General features: G+C 37.2%; 1 protein-coding gene across 2 annotated transcripts in view; it reads left to right on the forward strand.

Moving 5' to 3' along the window:
• Positions 1-10081, forward strand: part of CHID1 (chitinase domain containing 1) — a 98381-nt gene extending 88300 nt beyond the window's left edge. For both annotated transcript variants that reach the window (XM_063158699.1, XM_063158698.1), the window contains 3 exons: positions 5345-5425; positions 7746-7788; positions 9812-10081. In XM_063158699.1, coding sequence (XP_063014769.1) covers positions 5345-5425; positions 7746-7788; positions 9812-9910 — 223 coding nt within the window. In that variant the 3' untranslated portion in view covers positions 9911-10081. The remainder of the gene's footprint in view (positions 1-5344; positions 5426-7745; positions 7789-9811) is intronic.
• Positions 10082-11709: the final 1628 nt, after the last annotated feature.

Below are 11709 nucleotides of genomic sequence, written 5' to 3' on the forward strand. Positions count from 1 at the left end.
GGAGAGAGGAGATGAGTAAAAAGGTTCTTAAGTGATCCTGATGGAACCAGTGTGGTGAAAGCTTAATCATTCAGTCTGTTGTTGATCTTTTTTTCTGCACTGTGTAATGCTGTATAGATAAACATACACACACACACACACACAAATAACATTATGTTGTTAATGACCCTGCTAGGTATTTAATAAATTTATGAATGCTTTCAAAAGTATTTTAAAGGCTAATATATAAAGATGGTTAAATTGTAGGGCATCTCTACCTTTTGCAAGCTGCAGTTTTAGGGACTGAGTGATTGAAAACTCAAAATCTGTATAAAATCTTTTTTTTTTTTTTTTCAAATTTTTTCTTTTTGTGTTTCTATTTATTATCATGGAAGACACCTATTATCAAAACTGTTAGTTTCATGACTAAATAATTCAATAGCTTATAGGATATTCAGAATTTTGGCATTTGTTTTTTAGAAATTGTCTTCTAAGAAGCAGAGAAGGCCAAAAAATTCCCACTTTTAAAACATTTTTTTTAAAAAATGTCTCCAGATTGTATTGTTTCTTGACATTTTGTCTCAACTAAAAGGAAATAATTAAGAAAAACCTTAAATGGTAAGTGTCAAGGTAGCTAAAATTAAACATGAAATAAAAAGGGGTTTGACTTATGGGTTATATATACAACTCCTGTAAAAACTCTTGTTTTAAAGATGGGTATCTTCCCATTCACAGAGTGTCCTGATGTACACAGAGCAGTGGAGAAATGGGCTGGTGCTTTTTTGGAAGATACGTACGAAGAATGTTCTTAGGAGTGTGCCTGTAAAAACTGATTTTGGAGCTATTCTGTCTATTTGTTTTGCATCAGAAATTGGAACTCTTGAGCTCTAAAATACAGCCTTTTGTGTGACTTCTCTTACTTTTAATAAAAGATACAGCTCCCTATAAAGAGGGAAGATGGGCCCTGTCCAGCTGTGTCTAAAACTTGCCATGCATAGGCACTGTTGATATTTATGGAGATACAATTCCTGGTAGGTTCACATTTTAATAACTAAGCCTATTGTAACTGAAGAAAACCGAAAAGAAAATGTGTGGTATAGATTTTAAAGCTGAGTAGTATTTTTGTTCTTTGACTGAATCTCTCAAATATGGTACAGTTGAAGACTGTAAACTCAATTTTCTGTAGCAGGAGAAAATGATCCTTCATTCTGATTAGAGACCTATTGCTTCTAATGAGAGTTTTGTTCATGTGAGAACTGGGGAGAAAATATAAAGTGTTAGAAAAGAGCATTAAAATGCAATGTATGCTCAGTAGTGGTTTCCTTTTCACTACAGTTTTTTGGTTGCAGTGATTCAGGACTAGGAAAGCAAAACACCCAAAGATTAAAAAGTTTAACTTCATAAATAAATCCTAGTCTAAGAATTAAATACAAAACTATCTCTTCCTAGAATGTAAATTTTTGTTGCAAAAGATATACTAGAGACTGGTTTCTTTATATTCTCAGTGAAAAAAGCATCATCCATGAAGATAAATAGCTTCTTCAGGGGGACTAAAGATTGTGGGTTTTACCTTAACATATTCCAGGGCCATGCCATTTTTCATGTTTTGGAAGAAAAGCATCTAAGAAAAGGAACACCAGCCATAAATCCTGAGAAACTTTCATCTGGTTCCTTTATTTATTCATTGAATAAACAGTAAAGTGCAATAGTGTGTAGGTGTAGCCACATTAGGGTTGTTCATAGGTACACGTCTTTGGCAGGACTGACTTTACAGCAACTCCAATATGTATGTTTTGGCTTCTCCTTTAATTTGCAGAAGGAAGTGTTTGCTTTAACCCAGAGTGTTTGTAACCAGGAGTATCTATCACACAAATAATTGTTCTTCTCCGAATACCAGGTAGTGCCCATTTTGACAAAGGCATGGCAATTTAAGTGAGCCAGAATGGCACTTGTCTGTGTCAGAACACGTATTTGCAAGGTGGACATGCAGGTGACACTGGCCTTTTGTTACTATTGCTGATGATCCATGCAGATCTGTCATTTCTATATGTTGCCCTGGTGCTTCAGTAGAGGCTGGCATCAATAATCCAGATACTTCATCTGTGCTGACCTTGTTTCAGGCTGGCACCACAGAAACAGCATGACTTGCTCTGCAAGTGGTCACAAACTTCCCAGGAAATATGTAGTGCAAGGCTGTGAAGCTGAGTTTTCAGTGTTTTTCATTCTCTTAACTGCTGAGGCAGCTTGGTAAAAGAAGAACGGTAGTAAGTTAGGAGGTGATGGATGAGGAATTAGTCTGGATAGCTGTGTAAAAGCAGGAGTGAACTGGCACAGAGGCAGTAGTAAGAGGGATAAATTAGAAAGAGAGAATGAAAAAATAGCAGTAAATATGAGTTGAAAGGTACAGAGTGAAATGAGGGGTGAAAAAAAGGAAAGCTGGCTGTGGTGAGCTTCTTGCCCCTTTCTTTTCCTCTTTGAGAACCTGAAAATTTATCTAGAATTCTGCTATCCCAGACACATTGACGTCCCTTGTCTTGTTCGGTGCAATGGCAAATTTTGCTTTTCTGTTTATTTATTTATTTATTTATTTTAACCAGTGCATGTCAAATATTTGTTGAGTCAAGTACTGCCCCAGCTAGGAGATAATATATTAAGAGTGCCTGGTATGTATTAGTTTGAGTCAAGCAAGTGTGTTGTGGTTGTGCTGATGCAGTTTTACACAGGAACCTTTCCACTTATGGTGCACATGGTAGGATACTACTGAGATAATAGGATAATATGGCATCTCTTGGAGTTCTTACTTTCTTTCTTTTACTGAAAAAAAAAGGAATCAAGTAAAGGGGAAATTACTACAAGAAGGGAATGGGTTATTCCCAAGTTAGGACAATAGAAAGCCCATGGGAAATAGGTGTGGTTTGCTGATGCACCTCTTTCCAACTCTTCACAGCAACTTTGTGTCTCATTGAAAAAGATAAAGCTTGGTTTTCTTAGGCATTGAGCATGCAGTTGCAACTGAAGTAAATGAGAGCTTATTGTTTAAACATTGTGCTTGGAATTTTTGTTGTCCTTAACTGAGAAACATAAAAACCAAGTTCATATGTTTCAAGTAGGCTCCCTAAGATTAGTGGATAGCAATGACAATTTGGAGGCTAATACTTCTTTTTTCCCCAACTCAAGCTTGTAGCTAGTCTCATCACTGTAGATGTGATTTCAAGATGAACTTTTTCAGTTTTGCTGTTACATACTGTGGGGATAAATGCCTAGAGACAGAAGCAAGGGAAATGAATTCTCTGTGCGTGGTCAAGATGAGTGCTCATTAAATGTGGTATATGCCTTAACAGCTTTAAAATAATAATAATATACCTTTAATAGAAAAGGGTATAATAATTGGTTCCACTTGCACTTCTATTTTTAAAGCTTGTTCATAAGTATTTTGAGCACTCTTTAATTGTGTTGGGAATTTTAGCTAGCAGAATTAAGATTTCCCATCTAAAGACATACATTCAGGAACAAAGCTGTGTGCCAGGATGTCTTGGCTGGTAATTTTTGTTTTCTGCTCTGGAACACCTTGGTACCATATTCTATATGAGTGTAGTCTCCTGGCATTACTGGAATGGGACAGTTTGTTAAAATCTGTCCTTAAATTTTAAGTATAAAAAACTAGGTTTCTTTGCATATGTTTCTAGTGGGCCAACTTAAAATTTTTGTATGTCTTAAAAAGGGATGGGCAGGTTCCAAAAGGTCTAACTTAGCCCATTTGAAAAGGTCCATTATTCCAGGGCATGTGTGGGTTAGGGAGAGTGCAAGACCTCTTCATGTTTCCATGTGCTCACATGTTCCTGTGTTTTTGCTTATGTAGATAAATCCATACCTGGCTGGGTTCATTTGATATAAATACAAAAGAAAATCTTTTCTAAACCCGCTAGCTGTAGGAAACATTTTGCCAATATATGAATGAGAAAGCCACAGCAAAAGAGAGAAGATGATCCTGGCAATGCTGAATATTTTAATTGCATTTTGAATAGTACCAAATGAAAGAACAAATCTTTTTCAAACTGAGCAATACAAAATTTTTCTGTTTCTTGATGTATAATAGTGAGATGGAATTTCAGCACTGATGCAGTCAGGATAGTGGCTGATGGAAATTTCTTAATAATAAATAAGATGATTTGAAGGAAATGTTTCCATCCAAATCCTGTCATAAGCAGAGAAATTACTGCAAGAATGAGACCAATTGTGGAAGATGGCTTTGATAGACCTTTCAAAAAGAGATGACCAAAGATGCAGGCTAAAAAATGCAGAAGAGACAGGGGAATGAGACTTCTCATTTTTATGTGACACCTGTGTGGCCTCTATCACTGGCAGTAGCTTGCCATCTTCTGGTCCTCTGATGTGTGGCAGCCAGCAGCTTTGTTTCTGTTTTGCTGTCAGAAATGCAGACACTGTCTCTGCCCTGAGAGGATACTATGAGCTATAAATTTACAGCATACCAGCTCTTCTACCCCAGGGTTTTGGGTCCAAGTAGTACTCAATCCTCACTTTGTGTCAGGGGAGATAGGTCATTCCATGTTCAAAAGGTCCATGCAAGATAATAATGCCAAGAAGCCAGTGATGGGGAAAATCCATATGCAGAATTACTTAGCAGTGAACTTTCCTTGACAGTTTCAGTTTTAGAAGATTAGCTAAGCCCCTTACCTAGAAGAACTTTCCTGATGACATAAGCCTCATGGTGGATGATGCAGTTGTGTACAGCCTAGGGATGACTTCAGTTCCTGTGCTTTGGCATATGGGTTTCAGACTGTAGAAATATTACAACAGTGCCTTCATGTGTCCTTGCAGATTTGCTATCAATGAACATTAATCAATTCACAGAGTCACACAAATCACAGAATTAAGAAGGGGCCACTGGAGGCCATCTAGTCCAAGTTCCCTGCTCCAGGGACCATATTACTCAGGATGGTGCCCTGATACCTTTTGAATATCTGCAGGGAAGGAGACTCCGCAGCCTCTCTGGGCAATCCATTCTAGTGCTTGGTCACCCACATAGTAAAGTATTTCCTCATGCTCAGGTGGAAGTTTCTGTGCATCACTTTCTGCCCCTTGCCTCTTGTCCTTTTGCTTGGCACCACCTCCTGACACCCTCCCCTCAGATATTTATATGCAACACTTTAGAAAAAAAATAGCCTAAAAATGCAAACATGAAATTTCAAAGTGGTTTAGGAAATGAGTTGTCAACAAAAAGATATTTTTGATACTGTGCTCAACATCTAAACATGGTAAAACTGCTCTTTTGAAATTTCTGCAATGTAATTTCATAACTGCTTCTTAGAAAACTTAATTCCTTATCTATGTTTTTAATTTGTAGGTACATTGAAATCTTGAAGGAACACAAGCCAAAAATTGTCTGGGATGAACAAATTGCTGAACACTACTTTGAATACAAAAAGTGAGTTACGTTTATTAACTTACCATTCTGCAAATATTTTTGGGCATGGGCCAATGACTGTAGTATGCAACTGAATTCAGCAAATGGAAATTCTGCTGATAGTGATCTGTGTGTCAACCCTGAACTGCAGCATAAAAGAGTGTTTTGGGTGAGAGGAGAAAATCACAGAAGGATTCATGAAATTACATAAACTAGAACAATCTTTAGAAGAGAAGTCTGATGGGTCATATCTTTAGAAATTATCCATCAAAGTTATCTATTGTGTGTCAGTTAATCAGAGGCTCTGAGATGAGTACTGGGAGCTGTCGGGTGATTACCAATAACTCAGCCAAAAACAGTTCGGAGAAAAATCTATGGTACAGGAGTCTGGTTTCACAAATCCTACTGGTTAGTTTGTTTAAGTGACAAACCTCCACTAGATGGAATGGACTGTAGAGAAATGTAATAGAAGTAAAACTAAGGGACTTCCAGAGAAAGTTTTTGAAAGAACTGAGAGCGTTAAGGGCAATAATGTTCTTTGTCCACCCTTGTTCATTGTGAAATGACAAGAGGATTCCTGATCTAGAAGAATCCATTTAAAATAGATTAAAATAAATAAACTCAGCAGTATCTTATTGATCCTCTGATAATTTGCTATTTTTATGCAAAAATATCAAAATATTCAAAATGATACAATCAAATCCTACTACTTCTGCAAAGCTGTGTCTTTTATATTACTCAATGCATTATTAATGTGAAGATAAACAACTGAAAGGAAGAGTAAAACACATTTTAGAAGCTTTTATTAAAAACAATCAAAACTTCTTTATTTCTGAAAAAATCTCGTCTAAAATATTTATCAATATTTAACCCAACCAAAAAACAAAAATTAAAACTAAACCTACAAATCACCTACCTTTGTATTTTTATTTTAACTTTCAAGGTGTTTCTCAGCCTGTAATTTTCTTCTTTTATTTATCAGGAAAAAAAATCTATTGTTGAGCAGTGTTTAAATTTGGGGTTTTTTTCATGTGTTTGTATGAAATGACCGGGATCTGTATGCCTTCATTTTTAATTATTTGGTATCCTGTTGCAAAATTACTTTGCACCAAACAATTACAGTTTTTTGTGTTAACTAAAAAGGAATAAATCAGAAGCTCTGTTTTACTGATCTTTAATGTCCAATCCTGTTGGAGACACAATGAGCACTAGATGAAAACTTGCTCTCAAAAGTGTAACTCTGAGGACTCTGTTTGAATGGCATGCTTCTGGGATTCATGTCTGAATCACATTTCTTGCATGGCAAAATTATCTTGTTGCAAAGGGATAGCTTGTCAGTAGTACTTCCTCTTTTTCCTTTGAAGCCAAACTTTGGAGGTTCTTGTGTGGGGCTTCCTGGAGGAATTTTTGATGCACGAAGCCCACTCTGTCCGAAAATCACTCTAAAATTCACTTGTGCTGTGCTTGGCAGTCAGCTGAGGGGTTCAGCTGGCTGCAGGGGAGAGTTATTTAAGGAACTCTTTTTCAGTTACCACTTTGTTTTGCAAAGGTTCAATTATCTTGGACAGGGATGGCAGCCAGGCCTGAAATATGTATGCTTCCCTGGTGAGGCCTCTCACCTGGAAATCTTGCACGTCTGCAAGAGCTGAGAAATGAAATCATGAATCTTTAAGCAAAGCACAGCTAATGATTTCATGTAGCAGGCAGAGACTGTTACAAATAGTTGCAGAAATCAGAGTGCTTGTCCCAGTGCGCAGACAGGTATTCACTTATGTAAGTGTTGAGATTTTAGGAGCAATTCCTTCTTGGTCTGTCCATGCACTCCACTTTTTCTCCTGGCCTAAGTGGTAAAGTGGTGCTGTGAGACCCCTTGTAACTCATCCTTCTTATTACTAGGGGTTTAAAATGCCACCTTGGTATTTGTGCCCAGTATAGCTTGCCCTGTCTGTATATTTTATACTGGTCGCAGTTAATTTAGCCTGAAAGATAAACGAATTCAGGGAATTGGAGAAAATATTTCACAGTTTGCATCAGAAAACCAAATGTCTTCATCTTTTTCAGATGCGCATTTAGCAGGTGCAGCTGCCTGTTACAATCTGACAGCTTTGTCATCCAGTTGCAACAAAATATCTCAGTGTTTACTGTGATATGGTATCAAACCAACTCTGTTGTGAGATCTCTTCTTGGATCCTCTGTTTTCACTGTCAGCCTTTTCACAGTATCACAGTATCTCAGAGTGCTTAAGTTTGGAAGGGACAAACCTGGTTTTGAGTTCTAGCCTTGTTTAAAATCCTGTTATCTATCAAAGCTACTGTGACTATTTGTTTTTCTTGTTTTGCAGAAATAAGGGAGGAAAACATGCAGTCTTCTACCCAACACTGAAGGTAGGTGCCACTTTCTCAGATCAGAGTGCCATAAGAGGACAGAGATGTTTACTGGACTCTTTCATTATTGAGATATTTCAGAAAATGTTGAACTGGTTTAAGCTTTTTTGAAAGAAGTTTGCCCTCATGTAAATGTTATGTAAATTGTTATGATTCAAGGACTCAGCTGCTTGTGCAAGAAGGTTGGTTTTCTCTCATGCATAATGGGGTTTTGGGAACTCTGAAGATAAAGCATGCCTAGAGATAAGACACACCAGGACAAACCAGTGCTGTAGAGGATCTGTTCAAGTGCACAGCTCATGTACTATCAGACATGTTCTTAGCAGATTCTCAGACAAGATACAAAAGAAATTTTCCTTCTCATTATGGTGGCTGGAAGCTTGGAGAACTTTTGCCTTTGTAACAGTATCCTGATTGTCTTTGTCAGCCTACATCACCCTATTTTCTTCAGCTCTGTGGAACAGAATTTCAGTATGTGGAACATACTTCAGTGTTTTGAAAACTTCTACACAATAGTCTGCAGTAGAGCAGAATACAGGATAAAATGGTTAATTACAGCCTTAGTTCCTAGGAAGTTAGCTTTAGACTTTCTTAAATTAAACTGGAAAAAACCTGAAAAAGCCAGCGTGTTAAACCTCTGCTGGCATTTAGTACTGGAAGGGAATTGCTTCTGTAGTGAAACTACATTATTTTTACAGAGACCAGAGACTTTTTTTTATGGTTAAACTAGTATGAAATGATCTAAGGCTCTGTTTTTCTGGATTGTTATCTTAAGCACCATGAGTAAAGGGATATTTCCCCTCATTAATCCAATATGGGTGGAAGTACTATCACATGTGGGATAGTAACTACCACATCTATGTTCTTGCTATTTGTCTGAGAGTGTTAGAAAATTTCATTGTGAGTGTATCAGAGAAAAGATAGCTTGTGCTGTTATGCTGTTTTCTTCAGCCTTGGGGAAGGATTTCACCCTGCCATTGTCAGTACTAACCAGGTTAAGAAAACTCATTCCTGTAAATTTCTTTCATTATTTCCTCTCTAACAGATCCCCACTCACCTGTGGTGATTGGTGAATGCATGGAAATGGGTTTTCTTTCCCTTTTCAACATTCTTGTAATGAAATAGTCTGAGATTTGCTGGTCATGATGGTTGGGAAACACTGAATGTTATTACCTCATGAAAATTGTGCTACTTTCCCCTTTTAACATTATACTCACTGACAGGTTGCTCAAAATTAGTTAAAAGCAGTCATGAATGACAGGCCCAGTGGATCTGTTAATGATGCTGTGATACTTTATTCTGTTTCCCATGAAAATTATTTTTAAACACATCCCTAGTGTGAGTAGATTAAACACTACAGTGCTGTAGTTCAAAGTAGGAAAACCTGAGAGCAAAAGATGGAAAAATAATTATTTTTGTTTGAATTTAAAAAAAAAAGGCAGAATGTGAATTGTGGCATTGCTTCCCTTGTTAACCAGTGGCTAAACTAACTCTTCTAAATCAATGGCTGGAGATCAAATGGAGATACTTTTAATTATTATCTCCAAGAATCTCTTTAAAATAGAGTTTTTGTAATGTAAATTGTGACTCTGTCCTGGGAAAAGGCAAGGGTAGGCAAGAGATCTTGATGGTATTTGACAAATTGTTCTGATCGTCTTCAGTGATAAAGTTTTATTTTACCCCTGAGATATTTCTGGGAAGAGTTAGAATTTCTGTACATTGTGAAATGATGGCCTAAATTAGAATAGTCCTTTGCATAGTTCATAAATCTGATTTATTTCTGTGGCATTTTGTCAATTTAGATGGTAATCTTTTATTAGGTCATTGACTTAACTGGTACGATTAACTGTCTTTGACTGAATGATTGCTTGCTAACCAGAGAGTATTTGAACTACAGACAAGGTTTTTCAGTAGCTGGTTCAAGGGTAGATGTTTTTAAATGTCTGGCAATGGCATGAAGAGATGGCAGTATGGAGTGTCTGATATCTCTGACTGAGACATAATTGCTTTATCTGTCTTTTAGTCCATCCAGTTGCGATTGGAGCTTGCAGAAGAACTGGGCACTGGAATATCCATCTGGGAACTGGGACAAGGCCTGGACTATTTTTATGATCTGCTTTAAAATGAGAGATGATCTTAGAAAGACTTTATTTGCTTCACTGAGGCTCCACCTTCAATTAATCTGGGTATCCTGGAGAGGTGATTTTTAAAACATTTTTTGTAATTTATATCGTATCTGTATTAAACTTGCATTTTTTTTCCCAATAAAGAACCCTTTTTGATTTGCCCCACAGACATGGTTGTTGGTATCTGATAAAGTTCAGAGTAAAAACCCACAGAAATTTCTCTGTAAGAACCTGAATTCCAAGTCATTGAAAACAGACCAACATAGCTGGATGGAGTCAGAGTTGAAAATATTTTCTGAAATGTTTTCTACAAAAAGTAAAATGGGAAAGTTGATGCCATCTGATCAGAGTTTAAGACGGAGACCTTTCAAAGAGCTACTGGTAATAATCAAAGTAAGAGAACAAATAAATCCATCATATTCTACCCAGCAAATTTAAAATCTGCTGGACTCTGTATCTTGCTGTCTTCTGGTAAGGTAAGGGAACATAAAATGTCAGGAGGGGAGACCAATTAGAAGACTTTCCCTCAAGCTGGTAGAAAATCAAGCACTGACAAGCTAAGCTGTTGGCTCTGTTTGTTTTGTCATGTTAGTAAATTCCTTAAGTAGTTCAAAGTCACAGTAATTTCAATTTATGACCTGTTTCTAAATCAGTTCTGGTACAAGAAATGCTCTGTGATTTCTTTACTCTGCTTAGCCAGCTTGGTGGCTCAGTTACAGTATTTAGCCCTAGAGTGTGATGCATTAGTGGCCAGTTTGTGGGAACTGTAGCATTCAGCAACAAAGGCTCTAATGCTAATCATGGATTCCATGGACATGATGGATCCCAGCAGACAAAGCCCCAGCAGCTCTGACGACCCCTTGACTTTAAGCAGGCTCTGTAAATGTCATCAGCACCTTTTTGCATGAAGCTGTCATTATTCAGCTACACTCATTGGTGCTTTTGTCTCCGTAATATGGATTTTTTAGGAACCCAACGGCTGTAAAAACCATCAGTTTAAAAACAAAGCCAAGAAATTGTGTCCCTGCCTCTTGGTTTATAGTATTTGGGTTTGTAGAAATCCACAGGCTTCAAGGCAATTTCTTCTAAGGAACTAAGAGGTGCTGGGAATTTGATGAAGGTGTCATTGGTCCCCAGCAGAGACTCAGGCAAAGAGCTCTGTACTCCCACTGGTGTTCTTCTTGCCACTTAGAGTTGTCACAGAGATGACTGCACTCCTCTGTTCACATCCACCCTTCCCAGTAATTAATCTCAGCGGGGAATTTATCTGCCCCTGCTGTTTTCAGCAGAATAAATCCCACTGTAATCCACCATTGATTAAAGAACTATTGATCTTCACCTTTCTGATTTAGTTCTGGCATCTCTCGACTTCTCACATTGCGAGTATCCAGCTGGGGTAACTAATCAGGTTTCTTTCTTCCATACCATTAGTAGTAAGATAATTTGCTACATGAATTCTTGTGTTCAATTAACTTGAACTTTCTAGTTTGTTCAAAAGCAATTTAAAGTCGCGCTGGCAATGGTATCTAGAATAGCACAAGAATTAAATTCTATTACACTGTTTTTTCTACTTTCAGTGGCACTATTGAACCACAGTGTCTCAGAAAAAATATTCAGAAATGGAAGGTGTTGTGTTCTGAAATGGCATCCCTTTTTATATTAGCTAGTAGGTAGCTTCCCAAATTGGATGTGAGGAAGAAAATGATATTTCATTTTATCTTGTTTCTTCTCTAGAAAAGATATACATAATTTATCACAATTTTCATTTTGTTTATATCCTGTGATGATTTTTTGT

This window comes from Melospiza melodia, chromosome 6 (assembly GCF_035770615.1).
Source record: "Melospiza melodia melodia isolate bMelMel2 chromosome 6, bMelMel2.pri, whole genome shotgun sequence".
NCBI lineage: Eukaryota > Metazoa > Chordata > Aves > Passeriformes > Passerellidae > Melospiza > Melospiza melodia.